Source organism: Gobio gobio, assembly GCF_949357685.1.
Source record: "Gobio gobio genome assembly, chromosome: 9".
Classification (NCBI taxonomy): domain Eukaryota; kingdom Metazoa; phylum Chordata; class Actinopteri; order Cypriniformes; family Gobionidae; genus Gobio; species Gobio gobio.
This window is the reverse complement of record NC_137115.1, coordinates 47,806,734-47,829,646: the sequence shown is the minus strand read 5'-3', so window position 1 is coordinate 47,829,646 and position 22,913 is coordinate 47,806,734. Positions and strand designations below refer to the sequence as shown.

The 22,913-nt window shown below is 38.9% G+C and overlaps 2 protein-coding genes across 3 annotated transcripts in view; one reads left to right on the top strand and one right to left on the bottom strand.

The window, feature by feature from the left end:
• Window positions 1–22,913, top strand: part of LOC307131377 (RNA polymerase II elongation factor ELL2) — a 379,314-nt gene that overhangs the window by 284,602 nt on the left and 71,799 nt on the right. The window contains exon 1 of one of the 2 annotated variants that reach the window (XM_079824987.1): window positions 3,172–3,302. The exons of the other annotated variant lie outside the window; for it this stretch is intronic. Within the exon in view, the coding sequence (XP_079681113.1) occupies window positions 3,263–3,302 (40 nt within the window). The 5' untranslated portion in view covers window positions 3,172–3,262. Of the gene's footprint in view, window positions 1–3,171; window positions 3,303–22,913 lie in introns of those variants that run through there. 2 annotated transcript variants of the gene reach the window in all.
• Window positions 1–22,913, bottom strand: part of fkbp16 (FKBP prolyl isomerase 16) — a 74,692-nt gene that overhangs the window by 40,343 nt on the left and 11,436 nt on the right. The gene's annotated exons all lie outside the window — the stretch shown is intronic.

Sequence of the window (22,913 nt, the reverse complement as noted above, 5' to 3'; positions counted from 1 at the left end):
CACCACAACTAACAGCAAACACAATATTGATATGAATACAGTAAGAGCTTTGTTGTGCAGCATAACAGCGTCATTCATTATAACGGGAGTTTGGGCAAGTGTGCAGATACACTCTCGACGTGTGATTGACAGCTCCGAAAATTATTAACAGAGTGTTCTTTGATCGCTCTCTGTAGTTTAATCACAATGTAAATAGACAGATTTTTTCATGCTACTAAGAGAAACAATGTGAAGTTGATAGTTTAGTCACTGGCTTGATTCACTGATGCATAAACAGTATTTAACGATTTAGAAAGAAAGTCTGTGTGAACTTGAATGATTAGCTACACATCAGAAATCACTGATCACAGATCAGGCATTAATGGACACTGTTACTCACTGTTTGTGGCGGTGCTGTCAAAAAGTCTGTTTAAAGCCTGTGCTGACATTGCAACTGAATTAAATGAAAAAAATGAATCCATTTTCTCTTGGCAGGCAAAGCAGAGAAAGGGGAGGTAACCTTTCCCCGTATGACGACATACAGGGAAGATTCCAGATCGGCTCATCTGAGCTTCATTTTCTCAAAGGCAGAGCAGAATACCCAGGGCTTGGTTTACACCTCCATTTCTAGCCACTGGGGGATCATAGACAGGCTAAGGGAACTCAATACTAATTTTTGATGAATTAGTATTTGATTCATAATGTTCTTTATTTTATGTGTACTTTTATGATTATTATTTGTAATACTTCTATTTAGATTTAATTTATGTTTATTTCAGTCTTAGATTGCCATTTTCATTTAAGCTTTTTTTCCAGTTAGTTTTTTTAATCACATTTTTTTATTCTATTTTATTTTATTTAAAATTTCCAAAAATTATTTAGCTTATAGTTTTAGTTAACAATAACAACACTGCTCATACGTCATTTGCTCGTGAATCGCTCACAGTAAAAAGATGTTTCTTACTATTACAGGTGCATATTAAAAAATATATATATTGAGTTAATATCAGAATCATTCAAATGAAAACTAATAAAAAAAGATTTATTTTAATAGTGCAGACAGCATGCAGAAACACCTTGTGTGTGAACGGCTCTTAATATTTCCTTTCAGTAAAGTGTTGTTTGCGTGTCCGTATGCATATATGCATAGAAAAGCCATTTACAGACCTACAGCTGCTCTAACCACTCTAAAAAAAAAAAGGTTCTTTATGGCACCAAAAATGGTTCTTGGCTCGTAATCATAGGGGAACCTTTTTTAGTGCGGTTCGGCGCTTCAGCGGTTCTTCAGAGGTTCTTCACCGGTTCTTTGACTAAGGTGCTATATAGCACCTCTGAAGAACCGCTGAAGAACCACTGAAGCACCAAAATTGGTGCTATATAGCACTAAAAAAGGTTCCCCTATGATTACGAGGCTTTTTTTTTTAGAGTGTATATAGCACTAAAAAAGGTTCCCCTATGATTACGAGCCTTTTTTTTAGAGTGTAATCTCTGTATATTTGGCCACTCAAATGTGCCATTTAGACCTGAGAGAGAGAGAGAGAGCATAGCTCTGCTGCGAGAGATGATTCTCTCTGTTGCCTTGACAGAGTTGATTCCAGGGCCACCACACGTGTCCCATCAGTCCTTGCCATTCAGTTTTTTCTGCTCTATTCTCTTTATCTTTTGTAAGCAGGGTAGGGAAGTGGCGAGGGGTCAGGGGCTCTGACGTTTATTCTGACGTGTATTGTTTGTCACGCATATCATGCCATAGAGAAGATGTTATCTCATTTATGTCACTTCACAAACACCATTCTCTCCTTATCCTTCTGATAGCATACTTTACATCCGCTGTCCAAGGCAAATTTTACAAACACCTAGTCTCACATTTCCGGTCGACTTTGTAGTTTATTTTGGCCAGTTAGACTGGAATAAAGCATCTTGCTGTCATGTAAAGCAACCGACTGCATTTTCCATTTTTAAGTGACATTTACAGTATTTTAAATAATTGGTACCACAGTAATAAAAATAAAAAAAACATCCTGAAATGATTGCACAGCAGTATCGGTCCGAATGGCTGTACAGAAGAATATTCAAAATTTGTATAAAAAAAATATTTATTTTATTTTATTTTTTATATTGTTTTATTTTATTTTCATTTTATTTTTTATTTATGTATGTATGTATTTTTTATTAATTAATTAATAAAAAAATATTTTGTTTATTTATTTATTTTTATTTATTATTTTATTTATTTATTAATTATTATTTTATTTATTTATTTTATTTTATTTTATTTTAGCCTTTAAAGCATGCATCAGATGACCTAAATAAAATACAGAGGAAATCCATGAAAAAGGTCATGAAATATTAAGCTAAAGCGACCAAAATACCCCCCCCCCCCCCATATAAAAATATTACATATTTCATATAGCTTTGTGTGTTTACATGGCTCTGTGTGTACAGGTTAGCCGAACTCACATGAATAACATTGTAGCATTGTCTCTCAGTCTATCTTCTTCCTGTCATCACATACTGCATGCAAATGCTGTTACAGTAAGTAGATTAGAGATATAATTCAGCCAATAGACCATTCAAATACACTTGTCACTCCTCTAAACGCTTAATCCCATTCTTTACATGCAAAGTTTAGTTAAAGTGCCCCTATTGAAGGTTCCTGATTTTGTTTTGGCGGTCTCCTGCTACAGATTTACATGCAACAAGTGTTAAAAAACACTTTCTCTTAATACATTACACATCACCTCATTTTCTCAAACATTCAGTCTCTTTAACCCCCTCCTTTCCACGAGTCTGCTCTGCTTTGATTGGTCAGACGGCCCAGTCTGTTGTGATTGGTCTACTGCTTACAGCGCGTGTTGGAAACGAAACAACTATTAAAGGGTTAGTTCACCCAAAAATGACATTTCTTCCATTAATGACTCACCCCAATGTTGTTCCACACCCGTAAGACCTCCGTTCATCCTTGGAACACAGTTTAAGATATTTTAGATTTAGTCCGAGGGCTTTCAGTCCTTTGAATGTAAGTGTATGCACACTTTGCTGTCCACGTCCAGAAAGGTAATGAAAACATCATCAAAGTAGTCCATATGTGACATCATTTGGTTAGTTAGACTCTTTTGAAGCGTCAACAATACATTTTGGTCCAAAAATAACAAAAACTAAGACTTTATTAAGCATTGTCTTCTCTTCCGGTTTAGTTTGAATCCGCGTTCACACGCCACAGTGAAGCTGCTGACGTAAGACGTGTTATCTGGTGCGATAGCAGGGGTGCGATAGCAGATACCATATGATGAACGGAGGTCTTACGGGTGTGGAACAACATTGGGGTGAGTCATTAATGGAAGAAATTTCATTTTTGGGTGAACTAACCCTTTAACATAATGGTATTTCAGCTCTAGAGGCTTTCCTCAGCGATTGATACACAGTGATACGAACAATGGCGATTTTCTGTATCATATCCAGCGAGAGTCCTCTGCAAAAAAACTGCAACTTTCCAACATGTTGACAACACGAAGCCGAACTCTTTCAGTCTCATCTACAACTACAGTGTTTGAGGGAGGGTCAAAGTAGACGTTGGTCACAGGCAGCCAATGAAGACCATCGCTGGCATTATACAAATTTGGGTAACTTATCTTAGTGTCATTGTTACATATTCTGCATGCAGTTACAATTGCAATAACTATAAATTATGCATAATTATATGCAACTAACCCTAAACCAAACCCTAATCCTAACCCTATAGTCAGTACATGTACAGTAGTTATTTGATATTATTCAGTAGTTAAATGTATAATTAAGTGTAACAAAGACACCATAAAATAAAGTGGGTAACACTTTATTTTACAATGTCATCGTTACACGTTACATGTAGTTACTATAGTAACAACTATAAATTATGCATAATTACTATAGGACTGGGTAAAAAATATCAATTTCTCGATTTTAATTGATTCTCATTTTGGCGAATGGATATCGATTCTTAAATCCCAAGAATCGATTAGTTTTCAGTTGATGAATGAACTGGGAATTGTAGCGTGCCTCCCATCCAATAAATCACAATAACCTTTGTGCTTTGTTACTATTGATATGAAACAAAGTCTCAGATTTCAAATGACTTCTATTTTATTACGGAATTCAAAAACATAAATGCCGTTTTGGTGCAGATCAGTTCAAGAGAAGTGGCAGTGTGGAGCTCACGTGAACTGATCATCTCCTTCGCTTTAATACCAGCAGTTACAGCGCGAAATAAACATGTATGAGCATCTAAGAGTACAACTTACCGAAATCTGTATCATGTCACATGGAATTGCTCAGTCAGTGTTTCAACCGTGGAAAGACGTCAGTAAAACAGCTTATAAACAATGTCACGTAATGTCACATTTACCTCAGAAAAACCATATACAGTGTCCATAAACTCGTTTGTCAGCCAGAAAAATTTACTCTAAAGAGCATTTTGCTAAATATATGCACCTCATTACATATTCATTATAATTTTTTATGTTCTTCAATATTTAATGCATGTTTGAATGAATCAGGCAAGTTTTTATGACAGCCACCATTTAAATGTTCATATATCATATAACTTTATTATTATATAAAAAAGTGTAATTTAAGTGTTTGTATACAAATCAGTTAATTTTTACCATCAATATTTTAGTAGGCTACAACTGACTCCCATAGTTTACAGCATTGGTTAAGAGATTTGTTTTCCTTTAGAAAATTTGCCATGAATTGTACCTGATATATATCCAAAATAATCTATATTAAATCGAATCCAATTGCAAGCTTGTGAATCAAAATTGAATCAAATTGTGAAATTTGTGTCATTACCCAGCCCTAATAATTACATGTAACTATAACCAAACCAATCCCTAAACCTAACCCTATAGTAGGTACCTGTAGTTAATCTTACTCAGTACTTAAATGTGTAATTACAGTGTTACAAAGACAACTTAAAATATAGTGTAACCATAAAGGGTAACCCTTAATCGTTATAGGTAGCCTATGTAACAGGAAGTAGGAATTGTTGTTGTTCTTTATTTCTGGAGACAATAACTTTATTCTCTTTTGGATGAGACGTTAAACCGAGGTCCTGACTCTCTGTGGTCATTAAAAATCCCAGGATGTCCTTCAATAAAGAGTAGGGGTGTAACCCAGGCATCCTGGCCAAATTTGCCCATTGGCCCCTGTCCATCATGGCCTCCTAATCATCCCTATATATATATATATATATATATATATATATATATATATATATATATATATATATATATATATACGATTGGCTTCATCACTCGGTCTCCTCTCCACCAATCAGCTTTTGTGTGGTGGGCGTTCTGGCGCAAAATGGCTGCCGTCGCATCATCCAGGTGGATGCTGCACATTGGTGGTGGTTGAGGAGATTCCCCCTTCTATGTAAAGCGCTTTGAGTGCCTAGAAAAGCGCTATATAAATGTAACAAATTATACATTATTATTATTATTATTTTTTTTTGTGCACTTTGTTCTTTAAAACGTTGCATTTACAAATAGCTATTACACACTGTGTGACAGGTAATACTCGAAAAAAGCATAATAGGGATACTTTAATCACAAAAGCACTAACCACATTCACTCACAAAAAAAGTGAGTTCATATTTTCTTTAGTCTGTTTAGTCACTCATGGTCGTCACTCCCAAAGGTATGAACTGAACTGAGTACATGACCAGGTTTGCACCAAAGAAATAATAAATCATGAAATAAGGTTAGGCTATGGGTGTGTTGGTCCTCTATCATTGTCCAGGCATTAATACCATGGCATTATGTATAAGAAGGTACAGAACGACCAAAAAAATTATTAAAGCTGCGTCATGTTATGAATGTCCAGTTGATGTGAATGATGTGCTCTGAGGTTATCAGGAACGAGTCGAGCACAAGCAAATAGACAAAAGGGAGAAGAAACATTAAGGGCTGCACACGCACAGGTCAATCAGAAGGCAAATTGCTCAAGATCGTCTCGCATGGAATGAAAAAGAATGTCATGCAGAACATTTGCAGTCAAACTGCTGCCAAACATCAGCTGGTCCCGAGGTTTTACTATGACACGTGTCAGTGCACGATGTGAGAGATGAACAGGTCTCTGTTATCAGCAGTGAGATTGTATCTGCGTGTGGGTGTCTGTCTCTGTGCGTATGCATGCAGTCCAGTTCACGTGTGCACCCATTTTTTGGGAACGCAGGTGGAGATTTGGGTGGGGAGTGAATTGTCATGATCTCACAAGTCATGGAAGTGATGTTGAACTTTTAATGATTGCCAGTCAAAGGGGTAATAGTTCATCCAGTGCAATTTTCTGGATTTTCTGCAATTATCCTAAATTAGATGCACCTGTTTGAGGTCGTTAGCTGCATAAAGACACCTGTCCACCCCATACAATCAGTAAGAATCCAACTACTAACATGGCCAAGACCAAAGAGCTGTCCAAAGACACTAGAGACAAAATTGTACACCTCCACAAGGCTGGAAAGGGCTACGGGGAAATTGCCAAGCAGCTTGGTGAAAAAAGGTCCACTGTTGGAGCAATCATTAGAAAATGGAAGAAGCTAAACATGACTGTCAATCTCCCTCAGACTGGGGCTCCATGCAAGATCTCACCTCGAGGGGTCTCAATGATCCTAAGAAAGGTGAGAAATCAGCCCAGAACTACACGGGAGGAGCTGGTCAATGACCTGAAAAGAGCTGGGACCACCGTTTCCAAGGTTACTGTTGGTAATACAAGACGTCATGGTTTGAAATCATGCATGGCACGGAAGGTTCCCCTGCTTAAACCAGCACATGTCCAGGCCCGTCTTAAGTTTGCCAATAGGCCTTTATCACACTTCCTATTTCCGGTAAGTGAAGCAGTGCACCTCTACTTCCGGTCCCATCGCGACTCAATCAAAACGCGGGTGTAACTGCAGTGATCCCGTGCTCTAATACTAAATAGTGACATCCTTACCTCAGATTTGAACATTTCCTGACACTAAAAGAATAGAGGAGAGCATGGGTGAGACTGATATGGTGGGATGAAGTTGTATGTTTGTGTGTTGTAGGCCTATGCATTTCCAAACTGCGGATGTTTACGTGTCTCATATCGTCAGCCTGCTGAAATGTTCCCATCCCAATGTGCATTCTGAATAATAAATACATTTCTAACCTGCCGCAGTCCAGTGATTGTCTTCTCATTAACAGTGTTTCTCTTACTAATCATATTTCATACCTGTTGTTACATGTTTTAATTAATTTGACTGATAAACACCCTTACGAAAGTTAACCATGGTTTTATTATAGTAAGAATGTAGTAACCATGTTTTTTTTTTCGTGGATTGACTACCATTTGTATTAGTTTTACTAAAAAATACCATGATAAACTACAATAACCATGTTTTATTTTATTTGTAATAAAAACCATGGTTCATTTTCTTGTAATAAATAGATGAATGAATGCGCGGTAACTGCCTTAAAGAAAGTAAACAATGTTAAGCATTTAATTAATCTTAAACAGTAATACGTTAATAGCGTGACTGAATTTTGGCATAAATATGTGAATTACATATACTGTAGGCTACAGTGAAATGATTGTCACTGAAAAGTGACAGAACAATGACTAAAATATTAATACAAATCAATATGTTCATTCAGATCTTATTCGTCAGGTCTCACACACACTTAATCGCGGACACTATTTAGACGTGCACTGAGTCACTGACACCGTGTGGTGAAATAATCACGTATGTTTACGACCCTCGGCTTATGTCGGATTAAAAAACGACAAGTTCAACATAGTTTGGAAAATCCTGTACACAGTAATGATCAGTTTATCTCTTCTCCTGTCTCGGAAAATGTCCGGATTTTTAAATCATCTTCCAGATGCTTATTTTAATGGTCGTTTGTTCAGCTAGGTGTTCACAGCACATTGAAAACATGCATAACCGGAAGAATCAGCACACTGCTTCGACGCGCACTTCCGGTATTCAATTCCTCTGTGATAAAGGCCTATGACCATTTGGATGATCCAGAGGAGTCATGGGAGAAAGTCATGTGGTCAGATGAGACCAAAATAGAACTTTTTGGTCATAATTCCACTAAACGTGTTTGGAGGAAGAAGAATAATGAGTACCATCCCAAGAACACTATCCCTACTGTGAAGCATGGGGGTGGTAGCATCATGCTTTGGGGGGTGTTTTTCTGCACATGGGACAGGGCGACTGCACTGTATTAAGGAGAGGATGACCGAGGCCATGTATTGCGAGATTTTGGGGAACAACCTCCTTCCCTCAGTTAGAGCATTGAAGATGGGTCGAGGCTGGGTCTTCCAACATGACAATGACCCAAAGCACACAGCCAGGATAACCAAGGACTGGCTCTGTAAGAAGCATATAAAGGTAGCGAGAGGCCAGAAACCTGACTGATCTAGAGAAGATCTGTGTGGAGGAGCCAAAATCCCTCCTGCAGTGTGTGTGCAAACCTGGTGAAAAACTACAGGAAACGTTTGACCTCTGTAATTGCAAACAAAGGCTACTGTACCAAATATTAACATTGATTTTCTCAGGTGTTCAAATACTTATTTGCAGCTGTATCATACAAATAAATAGTTACAAAATCATACATTGTGATTTCTGGATTTTTTTTTAGATTATGTCCCTCACAGTGGACATGCTCCTACGATGACAATTTCAGACCCCTCCATGATTTCTAAGTGGGAGAACTTAAAAAAATAGCAGAAAATAGCAGGGTGTTCAAATACTTATTTACCTCACTGTATATATATATATATATATATATATACGATAGTGAGTGAATGCTCTCCATATATAGTATAGGCCTACGTTCATCAAATACTTTCACTTCAAACCCGCTAAAACCTAGCCTCAGTCCATTCAGAAGTATCGGTCCTTCGGTAGAAAGTACCGAAGTACCGAAAATTCAGTAGGAGCCTGACAAAAATGCTAATTTCAAAGAAAAACATCAGACGGACTTAGAGGCTTTTGCATATCTTGAAGCCAATACGGAAGTGACTTAAACTGCAATTCATCGACTGGCCACTATAGACAGGCTCCAGAAGGGAGCAGAATCTCATTGAGCCCCATGTTAAAATGCTTTACAGCAGAATAAACTCATTCGTTTACATTATATAAAGCCTTAAAGTTCTGCATAATTAAGGGCGTTGCCACTTTGAGTGACAGGTGGATAGCCATTTATCTGCTGTCTGTTAGTCATCACGTCACCTCAACTCTGCCCACGTCCCGCCTTTTTGCCCATTTGTTATCCGGGAGTGACGCGATGACGCGCTGCCAAGATGGCGACGGCCAGCTCGACCCTACTTTACGCTTCAAAACTGCTCTTCAGAATCCTATGGGTGATGTCACGATAAACCTAATTTGATGAAGAAAATTATAAAGAAAAAATTAAGTAATCTTGACTTGCTGAAGTACATATGCAGAATTTTATGTTCTGCTTTGTTTTTGAGTTACATCGCTGTTCAAATGTTTGTGGTTTTGACAAATATTATTATTATTATTATTTTTTTTGCAAAGATGCATTAGATTGATCAAACGTGACAGTAAAGACGAAAAAATAATATGTTTTTCTATTTCAAATAAATGCTGTTCTTTTGAAAGTATCCTGAAAAAAAAAATAGTACGATTTCCACAAAAATATTAAGCAGCATAACTTTTTTCTTTTTTCTTTTCTTTTCTTTTCTTTTTATGAAAATGTGACACTGAAGACTGGAGTAATGATGCTGAAAATTCAGAGGGATAAATTACATTAAAATGCATTAAAAATTACACTCAAAACAATAGTTTTAAATGGTATTTAACTGTATTTTTGATCAAATAAATGAATCATCAAAATCTTTTGAATGGTGGTGTAAGTAAACTAATCTGTTACATTAGGGTGGACAGACATCAGTATACACTAATTTCTGCTAATTTACTAATTTGCTAAATTTGTTTTCTAAGCAAACTGTCATACAGATGCTGCTGTGCGAGTGTTTGAGTATAATCAACCCTGGCATGTCTGAACTAAACTAACAGTGATTGTTCACTTTTAATGTCAACAAGCTTTCCCAGTCTAGGTGAGAATAATAGGCCAGAATAAGCTGCAAGCTAAATATGCTGATAGTCGAAATGCATGCATGACTCTACTCCTGGTCACAAACTAGTAAGTTGACACATATTAATGTTCTGCTCTATGATTTCAGAATGATTTTTTGTTTGTTTTCGGCAAACATATATTTGTGTTAGGGTTAGATTGTTTAAGGTTAATGACCTTAGCAGTGGCTCACTGGCCACCATCCATGTCGCTGTTTGTGGGTGTTTTCAGACATGCTTGAACATTTCTGCTGAATTTTGGCTTGTGTTTCTGACCTGACTGCTGCATGACTGCTGGGAGTGGCTCTGATTCACTCTTCCTCAGGAGTAATCTCTGAAATCACATGACTGCTACAGCCCTCATCATGAACCTGCTGCGGGAATGTTTCCAAAACTACACATGACACTGACTGACAATGTTTCCTCTGATATTTGCATGCATTTAAATCATACGTGGTTTTCTTTCTGTGACATATACAGAGGGCTGGAATGCAGGATAAATTGACCGGCAAAAGTATTGCTCGCAAACCGTAAAAGCTAAAACACACACACACACACACACACACACACACACACACACACACACACACACACACACACACACACACACACACACACACACACACACACACACACACACACACACACACACACACACACACTTTCATGTTTTATGGGGATTTTAATGATTTGTATACTGTACAAATTGTATATTTTATCCCCAACCCCTAAACCTACCCATCACAGATATCATCACATTTTAAAAAATCATCACTTAGTATGATTTACAGGCTGCTTTCCTCATGGGAACCAAAAAATGTCCCCACAAGGACAAGGCTTTCGGATATTGCCATCTTTATGGGGACATTTTGTCCCCATAACATAGGATGTACCTGAACCACACACACACACACACACACACACACATACATTTGCATGTCAATGTTGTGCCAATAGGCTTCCTGACAGTATCCGCCTGTTAAAAAGCTCTTCATAACAATACAGTGTAACTCCCGGGGTTGCACGTCAGCAGTGATTGGTCACTCATCGTGAGTCATACAATTTCTCAAGTTCTCTGTCTGAGACACATGCACACACACACACACACACACATACACTGATGCATGAGTGAAGTAGCGTCACATTCCCAGATCCTGGAACAACATTCCTGTCCGAAAATGTAGTCCTAACTCTATTCCTAACCCTATTCCTACCCCTAACCCTACCCATAACTTATCCCTAAATCAGAGGAGAGTGATGTAGAAGCTCTAACTCCGGTTGTAAAACTAACCCCGGACTAAACTTGACATAAACTGTAAACTTATCCTTCAAATCTGATTGATTGATTGGAACACTGGGTTGTTAAGTTTGACCAAGGATCTGGGTTACACAAAAACTACCCAAACACTGGGTTGTTACGTCTGACCCAGGATCTGGGTTGCACAAAAACTACCCAAACACTGGGCTGTTACGTCTGACCCAGGATCTGGGTTACACAAAAACTACCCGAACACTGGTTGTTACGTCTGACCCAGGATCTGGGTAACACAAAAACTACCCAAACACTCGATTGTTACGTCTGACCCAGGATCTGGGTAACACAAAAACTACCCAAACACTGGGTTGTTACATCTGACCCAGGATCTGGGTAACACAAAAACTACTCAAACACTGGGTGTTACGTCTGACCCAGGATCTGGGTTTCACAAAAACTACCCAAACACTGGGTTGTTACGTCTGACCCAGGATCTGGGTTACACAAAAACTACCCGAACACTGGGTTGTTAAGTTTGACCCAGGATCTGGGTTACACAAAAACTACCCGAACACTGGTTGTTACGTCTGACCCAGGATCTGGGTTACACAAAAACTACCCAAACACTCGATTGTAACGTCTGACCCAGGATCTGGGTAACAAAAAAACTACCCAAACACTCGATTGTTACGTCTGACCCAGGATCTGGGTAACACAAAAACTACTCAAACACTGGGTGTTACGTCTGACCCAGGATCTGGGTTTCACAAAAACTACCCAAACACTGGGTTGTTACGTCTGACCCAGGATCTGGGTTACACAAAAACTACCCGAACACTGGTTGTTACGTCTGACCCAGGATCTGGGTAACACAAAAACTACCCAAACACTCGATTGTTACGTCTGACCCAGGATCTGGGTTACACAAAAACTACCCAAACACTGGGTTGTTACGTCTGACCCAGGATCTGGGTTACACAAAAACTACCCGAACACTGGTTGTTACGTCTGACCCAGGATCTGGGTAACACAAAAACTACCCAAACACTCGATTGTTACGTCTGACCCAGGATCTGGGTAACACAAAAACTACCCAAACACTCGATTGTTACGTCTGACCCAGGATCTGGGTAACACAGAAACTACCCAAACACTGGGCTGTTACGTCTGACCCAGGATCTGGGTTTCACAAAAACTACCCAAACACTGGGCTGTTACGTCTGACCCAGGATCTGGGTTTCACAAAAACTACCCAAACACTGGGTTGTTACGTCTGACCCAGGATCTGGGTTACACAAAAACTACCCGAACACTGGGTTGTTAAGTTTGACCCAGGATCTGGGTTACACAAAAACTACCCGAACACTGGTTGTTACGTCTGACCCAGGATCTGGGTAACACAAAAACTACCCAAACACTCGATTGTTACGTCTGACCCAGGATCTGGGTAACACAAAAACTACCCAAACACTGGGTTGTTACATCTGACCCAGGATCTGGGTAACACAAAAACTACTCAAACACTGGGTGTTACGTCTGACCCAGGATCTGGGTTTCACAAAAACTACCCAAACACTGGGTTGTTACGTCTGACCCAGGATCTGGGTTACACAAAAACTACCCGAACACTGGGTTGTTAAGTTTGACCCAGGATCTGGGTTACACAAAAACTACCCGAACACTGGTTGTTACGTCTGACCCAGGATCTGGGTAACACAAAAACTACCCAAACACTCGATTGTTACGTCTGACCCAGGATCTGGGTAACACAAAAACTACCCAAACACTCGATTGTTACGTCTGACCCAGGATCTGGGTAACACAAAAACTACCCAAACACTCGATTGTTACGTCTGACCCAGGATCTGGGTAACACAAAAACTACCCAAACACTCGATTGTTACGTCTGACCCAGGATCTGGGTAACACAAAAACTACCCAAACACTCGATTGTTACGTCTGACCCAGGATCTGGGTAACACAAAAACTACCCAAACACTCGATTGTTACGTCTGACCCAGGATCTGGGTAACACAAAAACTACTCAAACACTGGGTGTTACGTCTGACCCAGGATCTGGGTTTCACAAAAACTACCCAAACACTGGGTTGTTACGTCTGACCCAGGATCTGGGTTACACAAAAACTACCCGAACACTGGTTGTTACGTCTGACCCAGGATCTGGGTAACACAAAAACTACCCAAACACTCGATTGTTACGTCTGACCCAGGATCTGGGTTACACAAAAACTACCCAAACACTGGGTTGTTACGTCTGACCCAGGATCTGGGTTACACAAAAACTACCCGAACACTGGTTGTTACGTCTGACCCAGGATCTGGGTAACACAAAAACTACCCAAACACTCGATTGTTACGTCTGACCCAGGATCTGGGTAACACAAAAACTACCCAAACACTCGATTGTTACGTCTGACCCAGGATCTGGGTAACACAGAAACTACCCAAACACTGGGCTGTTACGTCTGACCCAGGATCTGGGTTTCACAAAAACTACCCAAACACTGGGCTGTTACGTCTGACCCAGGATCTGGGTTTCACAAAAACTACCCAAACACTGGGTTGTTACGTCTGACCCAGGATCTGGGTTACACAAAAACTACCCGAACACTGGGTTGTTAAGTTTGACCCAGGATCTGGGTTACACAAAAACTACCCGAACACTGGTTGTTACGTCTGACCCAGGATCTGGGTAACACAAAAACTACCCAAACACTCGATTGTTACGTCTGACCCAGGATCTGGGTAACACAAAAACTACCCAAACACTGGGTTGTTACATCTGACCCAGGATCTGGGTAACACAAAAACTACTCAAACACTGGGTGTTACGTCTGACCCAGGATCTGGGTTTCACAAAAACTACCCAAACACTGGGTTGTTACGTCTGACCCAGGATCTGGGTTACACAAAAACTACCCGAACACTGGGTTGTTAAGTTTGACCCAGGATCTGGGTTACACAAAAACTACCCGAACACTGGTTGTTACGTCTGACCCAGGATCTGGGTAACACAAAAACTACCCAAACACTGGGTTGTTACGTCTGACCCAGGATCTGGGTTACACAAAAACTACCCGAACACTGGGTTGTTAAGTTTGACCCAGGATCTGGGTTACACAAAAACTACCCGAACACTGGTTGTTACGTCTGACCCAGGATCTGGGTAACACAAAAACTACCCAAACACTCGATTGTTACGTCTGACCCAGGATCTGGGTAACACAAAAACTACCCAAACACTGGGTTGTTACATCTGACCCAGGATCTGGGTAACACAAAAACTACTCAAACACTGGGTGTTACGTCTGACCCAGGATCTGGGTTTCACAAAAACTACCCAAACACTGGGTTGTTACGTCTGACCCAGGATCTGGGTTACACAAAAACTACCCGAACACTGGGTTGTTAAGTTTGACCCAGGATCTGGGTTACACAAAAACTACCCGAACACTGGTTGTTACGTCTGACCCAGGATCTGGGTAACACAAAAACTACCCAAACACTCGATTGTTACGTCTGACCCAGGATCTGGGTAACACAAAAACTACCCAAACACTCGATTGTTACGTCTGACCCAGGATCTGGGTAACACAAAAACTACCCAAACACTCGATTGTTACGTCTGACCCAGGATCTGGGTAACACAAAAACTACCCAAACACTCGATTGTTACGTCTGACCCAGGATCTGGGTAACACAAAAACTACCCAAACACTCGATTGTTACGTCTGACCCAGGATCTGGGTAACACAAAAACTACCCAAACACTCGATTGTTACGTCTGACCCAGGATCTGGGTAACACAAAAACTACTCAAACACTGGGTGTTACGTCTGACCCAGGATCTGGGTTTCACAAAAACTACCCAAACACTGGGTTGTTACGTCTGACCCAGGATCTGGGTTACACAAAAACTACCCGAACACTGGTTGTTACGTCTGACCCAGGATCTGGGTAACACAAAAACTACCCAAACACTCGATTGTTACGTCTGACCCAGGATCTGGGTTACACAAAAACTACCCAAACACTGGGTTGTTACGTCTGACCCAGGATCTGGGTTACACAAAAACTACCCGAACACTGGTTGTTACGTCTGACCCAGGATCTGGGTAACACAAAAACTACCCAAACACTCGATTGTTACGTCTGACCCAGGATCTGGGTAACACAAAAACTACCCAAACACTCGATTGTTACGTCTGACCCAGGATCTGGGTAACACAGAAACTACCCAAACACTGGGCTGTTACGTCTGACCCAGGATCTGGGTTTCACAAAAACTACCCAAACACTGGGCTGTTACGTCTGACCCAGGATCTGGGTTTCACAAAAACTACCCAAACACTGGGTTGTTACGTCTGACCCAGGATCTGGGTTACACAAAAACTACCCGAACACTGGGTTGTTAAGTTTGACCCAGGATCTGGGTTACACAAAAACTACCCGAACACTGGTTGTTACGTCTGACCCAGGATCTGGGTAACACAAAAACTACCCAAACACTCGATTGTTACGTCTGACCCAGGATCTGGGTAACACAAAAACTACCCAAACACTGGGTTGTTACATCTGACCCAGGATCTGGGTAACACAAAAACTACTCAAACACTGGGTGTTACGTCTGACCCAGGATCTGGGTTTCACAAAAACTACCCAAACACTGGGTTGTTACGTCTGACCCAGGATCTGGGTTACACAAAAACTACCCGAACACTGGGTTGTTAAGTTTGACCCAGGATCTGGGTTACACAAAAACTACCCGAACACTGGTTGTTACGTCTGACCCAGGATCTGGGTAACACAAAAACTACCCAAACACTCGATTGTTACGTCTGACCCAGGATCTGGGTAACACAAAAACTACCCAAACACTCGATTGTTACGTCTGACCCAGGATCTGGGTAACACAAAAACTACCCAAACACTCGATTGTTACGTCTGACCCAGGATCTGGGTAACACAAAAACTACCCAAACACTCGATTGTTACGTCTGACCCAGGATCTGGGTAACACAGAAACTACCCAAACACTGGGCTGTTACGTCTGACCCAGGATCTGGGTTTCACAAAAACTACCCAAACACTGGGCTGTTATGTCTGACCCAGGATCTGGGTTACACAAAAACTACCAAAACACTGAATTTCTAGAGTGAATGTTGTACTTGGTGAAATCACCGTATTACTGTATGTATTTCCATTGTGTCTTTCTGCATGGAGCTAAAACAGATGTTTGATACTTGTATATTTTTAACTGTCCATTTGAATTACTGAGTCATTTTTCTGAGTGAGATAGAAGCTACTGCCAGTTCTTTTCTTCTGCTCTATCTCAAGATTTGGCTTACAAGCAGTCACCAGAACCTAGAACTGTGTGTGTTGATTTAAAAGCCATGCTGTGAACAGACTCATCACTTGGATGTGCGAGTGTAAGTGCGTGCGATTGTGCATGTGTGCGAGAATGTGTCATATGTCAGTGCAGCCGGAAGATTTTATCAATGGCACATATAGTACACTCACAAAATCCTCATCACACATGTGACATTCAGATGAGAGGAGAGACGTCTCTTCATTTTACATACCTACACAGCTCACAACATGTTTGCTTAAAGGCTCAATCTGTTCGCACCTCTTTTTGCATTCTGCAAATGTAGGAATTTGAGTAGACAAAGACTTGTGTTCTTCATGAGAATGCCATGTTTAGTTGTTTTACAAAGAGAGTGGAAGCACTTCACCATGATTAATGATGATATTACAGCTTTGTCAGAGATTGCATGGTCGACAGAGCTGAATAAAATCAAATTCGTTAGCATTATGCTAACAGCTAAATAAAAAAAAATCAAGGAGAATAAATACGAATGCATTGGATTCATCATTATCTGTCAGATTTGTTCGGGTCAAAGTAAACACATTTCTGACAGTAAGACAAAAACTGTTAACAGTACAATTAAAAATATATATTTTTATAATTAAAGTAATATTTCAGGTTGAGTACAAGTTAAGCTCAATTGACTAAATCTGGCTATTATGCTGATTACCACAAGAAATATTATAGACTTTTTCTTTCAAAAACATCAAGGCGGTGTGGAAATAAATGGGGCACTTTTGAGGATTTAAAACCAGAAATGTGAAGCTTATAATTTTATAAAAGCACTTACATTACTTCTTCAGTGAAAAGGAGTGTGTTATTTGCACACTTAAACGTATAATTTTATATACTAAAAGTGGGCCAATTTAGTCCCAAGCAGTATTAAAAAAGTACACTTACAACTTTACTACTAGTACACATTGATATTAGTGTACTTATTGATATTATGAAGTTTCCTTTAAAATATACTTGAACATTACTTAAAGGGTTAGTTCACCCAAAAATGAAAATTAGCCCATGAAGTTATCCTAGGTGTATATGACATTCTTCTTTCAGACGAATAAAATTATATTAAGTCATGGGAGAAATATTAAAAAAGTTCTGGTTAATCCAAGCATTATAACTGCAGTAATAGTTGCACTGTTTTTGAAGTCCATAAAAAATGCATTCTGAAAAGGACAGAATTCTCAAGCATGCCTGCTTTTTATCATCACAGTCAAGATGTTGACCATCACAGTTTGAACCACGTCTCCTGGCAGCAGATCTTCGTTTGTGTGTGTGACGGAGGGATTCCTGCCGCTGTTTTGACTCCTTTACACATTTTATAAGCTCTCCATTGGTTCTCAGCTGATAAAAATACCATCATATGTACACTGTAAATAATGATTGTGATTTTAACGGTATTTTACTGTAAAAATGCTACGGTGAAAAACAGTTAATTGGTTAACAGAAAGTATCCGTACTATATACAGTGAATAACTGTAATAGATCTAACCTTACATAACCATACAGTAAAATACCGTTAAATTTACAGTTTTTGGAAGTGAAAAAGAACAAGTCATTGTGTAATTTACAGTGAAAAACCCGTAAATTGACATTCCCAGAATTCCCAGCATGACACTTCGCATTTGATGTATTTTCATTGCAATAACTATGTTTCTTCTTTGTTTTTTTCTAATCAGTTATGTACATTAGGGTTTTATGTTATATCTGATGTTGTTAAATTAATGTTTATTGCATTTTTTAAATGTAAGTTTTACCATGATGGTGTTTAGTGTTTGTGTGAATGACACTGAGCACCTTCTATATATTAGTATTGTTCTCTTAAAAGCTGCTTGTGATGAGCTTTGATTCATCACGTGATTCTCATCACCACTGTGATTGGTGGTTGTCCGTATCAAAGGTACATAACAGATATTAGTATTTCAATAGGTTGGTAATTTAACATTATTTCAGTTAATGAAATATGTTTTTTTTTACCATAAATTGTTTACAGTGTAAAAATAATCATTACAATATAAACCTTTAAACTATTTGGTTTTGAACTGTTAAAGAAAACATTTTTAAACTGTAATTATTACATTATAAACCTTTAAATTAGATGGTGCTGTCCCTAAAAACCTAAAACGTTACTGCCGTATTTTTTACGGTAAAGTTCTGGCAACCACAGCAGCCGTTATTTTACCGTAAATTTTACGGGGATTTTTTTTAACGGTGTGCCGTATTTTTTACGGTAAAGTTCTGGCAACCACAGCTGCCGTTTTTTTTACCGTAAATTTTACGGGGATTTTTTTTTACAGTGTAGGGTAAGCACATACAACGACAAGCCCAGCACAATATGTAATAAAATCCGACCAGGGGTGCGTTTCCCGTACATCGACTTAACTCACTGGTTAACTACCAAAGTACGATGCATCGTTGAAGAAATCAACTAGCTATAGTCACGACTGTTTCCCAAAACCGTATTGTCATAAATTGGTCGTTCAACCACGTTGGTTAAGGATGTTACACAGGTGGTGGAGTAATAACTTCTTTTAATGGATCTGTTTAATTAATAAATTATGAACCTGGCATCTGAGGACTAATTTTCTCAGTTATTTTGCTTTATTTCCAGATTCAATCATTGGCTCGTTCTTACGTACTAGAGCACATACACACATGCGCACTCTTTAAAAACGGTGCTTTAAATCTCTTGACGAACTAAAAGACGTGAATGAACGGGAAAACACCGACTCGTTGAACTGTGCTGATAACGACGCTTTCGGGAAAACGCACCCCAGGTTGTGAACATATCCATTCCTTTAGGTTCAGTATCTTTAGGTTTGGTGTTAAAATGCCAAAGTGAACGCTAAGCGACTAAATGTTTTTTTTTTTTGGTCTGGACCAAACAATCCAAACTAAGTGTGAACACAACAAACCTAAAGATACCGAACCTAAGTTCTGGCATGCTTGAGCATTCTGTCCTTTTTAGGGTTGCATCTTGTCTCATAATGTCCTGTTTTTGGTTCGTTTACATATCTTTGGTCCATGTTGCGTTCATATTTCATTCGAACCGCACCAGAGTTCGTTTCGAAGCGGATGAGAACCATCTTTTCAGCGGTCTTGTTTGGTGCGCACCAGTGTTCATTTCGTTGACGAATATTTTTCGTCATAATTTTCGTCAACGACCTTTTTTCACTGACGAAAACGAGATGATAACTAAATAAAATCTAGTGTTTGATGACAAAAACTATGACGAAAATCAACTGTCATTTTCGTCAACAAATAAAAACGAGATGAAAATGTTAGGGAGGGACGATTAGGGAAGAGATCCAGTCAGAACGGATATTACCTGTGTAACAGATGCACACATTTGATTTGAACGTGCTGATCTAACCGCTGGAAAACGCGGCGCTAATGCGCTTCTATAGGCTCACGCATCCCCAATACAGCGCTCCAGAGCGGTTCACAATCAATGAATAGCGCACATTTATGCCAGGCAATTGTTTATGAACTAAAGCTGATGAACAATGACAATGTTTACTTTACGATGTTTATATAGTAATATGTTTAAGACGGTTGTAACAATGCATATTTTATCTCCCTCATCTGAACTTGAATGAGCAGCTGCAACAGAGGCGTATACATTTCAAAATAAGAGTCCCGGTGTATTTCGAGCTTGTTTATAATTACAAGTCATGCATTATATATTCGTTTTTGGTTACACAATAAACTGTATTTAATTTCATTCCCATTTAATTCATATTCAGGAGGAAAGACCAGTATTTGACACATATTCAATAAAGTAGCAGGGTTATAATAGTTAACTAAAACCATTAAGAAAAAAATCTTCATTACTTGAAATTAAATAAATTAAATAAATAAATAGACAAACTTATTTGAAGCTTTAGCTTAACCTGATATGGCCTACTGACTAAAACAGAAATACAAAGTTCTAAAAACTATATAGCTGTTTTTTAAAAACAGCTCTTTCGTGTATTTTTAATGTCAAAAACAAAATTATGTCAAAATGTCAGTTCAAGTGACAGCCGGTTATGTAAGGCTTAAATGCTTAATTTATTACAATTTAACTAAACTCATTAGATTTTAGGAGACTAAATCTACTGTAGATTTAGTCTCCTAAATCTCCTAAACTAAAACTAGACTAACACTAAAAACAATTCAGGTGATTAAAATATGACTAAAACTAAATGGCATTTTAGTCAAAAGACTGTGACTGAAACTAAATCAAAATTTGCTGTCAAAATGAACACTGGTGCGCACCAGGGTTCGGATGGCAGCGTTCACACTTGATGAACCGCAGTAACAAAGCAATCGCACCAGGGTTCGGACCAAACATGCCAAGTGTGAACACATCCTACTAATATTGAACCTGGATTATTCCTTTAATTCTAGATGAGAATTTGAGTGAGCCACACTTTAAAGTTACCTTTAATTCCAAGCTAACGTGCAATTTTCCACCCCATGACATATGGTAAAGATTTGTTTGTAGCTTTATTGTAATTAAGTACAGCTTTTCCCTGAAAAAACTATAATGAAACAGTTAAGGTGTCCAGTGACCTTTGGTCCTCCTTATGTCCAATCCCAGTCATCCACTATGCCGGTATATTTGCTTTGCTCACTGGATCTCACACTAGTGAGCACTGAGCTTGTTAGGGGTCATTTAGGGACTGGGTTTTGCTTTAAGTACACAACCGTTTTTTTATGAGACAATTTCAGCTTGATATTTTTGTTAGTGATCCACTCCAGTTCATCCCAAGCCATCTGGGGTTTGTTCATTAAATTTTACGACATGTCTCGATGTCCGCGTAAATACACACTTTCCTCTCTAGCACGGCTCATTGAGTCCCTCCGCCAAGACCAACAAGAAGGTGGTCCTCATCGCCGCACATGCTGGAAAAGACAGCATTGTGTTTCTGCCATAACACACAGACACACACACGGCTCTGTTTGGCTTGAGAACTTTTGTACTCGGCTCACACGTTAATTTATTATTTGCTCATGTCCAGCATGTTTATCTGTCGGGGGTGTTGGATTCCGGCAAGTATACAGATAAAAGCTTGCGAGAGAGAAAAGAGGAGCGCGGGGTTCACAGTGAGGGTGTGTTTGTCTATCTATGTGTGTTTTTAGTGTGTGTCAGTGAGAAAGCAACAATGTGTGTTTGTGTGATGGAGGGTGAGTGGGTGAGCGGTGATCTGCTATCGTGTTTTCCTGCAAAATGGTGACTCATTTATATTAGGAGCATTATATTAGGTCTGGGATTTCTGTATCATCACTGTCTTTGGCACATTCTATGCAAATGCCAAACATAAATTAAATGGTGGCGGTGAGTCAAAACAAATTGAATGTGATTGGTGGGCTTTTTGACGAACACTAGCAGCACTTTTTCTTAGCTGTAAGGAGTAAACATATCATATGCTCTGCCATCTGCTCTAGAATGACATCATAATTCATTTTTTCCCCCCTGTATAAAACAATAAACTGGTATTTAAAGGCTACTATGGCATTAATTTGCTGATAGTGTTTGGCCATATTGAAGCTGTATCATCATACAGACAATCACATCAGGGTTCAACAATAAAGGATGGTCTCTGAGAGAGTTTTGGGCCAGTGCTGCACAAATGACTTGTGATGATTCTTGAAAGCATCTGTAAGAAAGTGTTGAAAACCACAAACCATCGGTGGTGTTTTGCATAGTGTGCCATTGTTTTCTAACAAAACTGTGTTTATGAATTTATGGAGTTACATTATAGCTGTATTTCTAGCATGCTAGGGGAAAAAATAATTTGAATGAAGAAAACATTCAACGAAACAACCTTTACTGATTGCGTAAAATATACAAACAAACGAATATACAAAAAAATAAATAAATGAACGATCAAACATGCGGCCAAAAGTACGTTGGCTGGGAAAATAAATACTACAGGCCAGGGAAAACAAAATCCTTTGAACCACCGTAAATGTCTTCTTCTTATTATATTAGTATCATTTTTAGTATTATTTATATACTATTATAGTATTTATTCATATTTGAATTAGCTTTTATTTTTATATGTTCAGTTTTCATTTTATTATTGAATTTTTTATTTTTATATTTAGCTTTGATTTATTTATTTTTTAAATTTAAGTTATAGTAACATCAACTTTTCATTTCAATTAGTTACTAGGGGAAATATTCTTAGTTT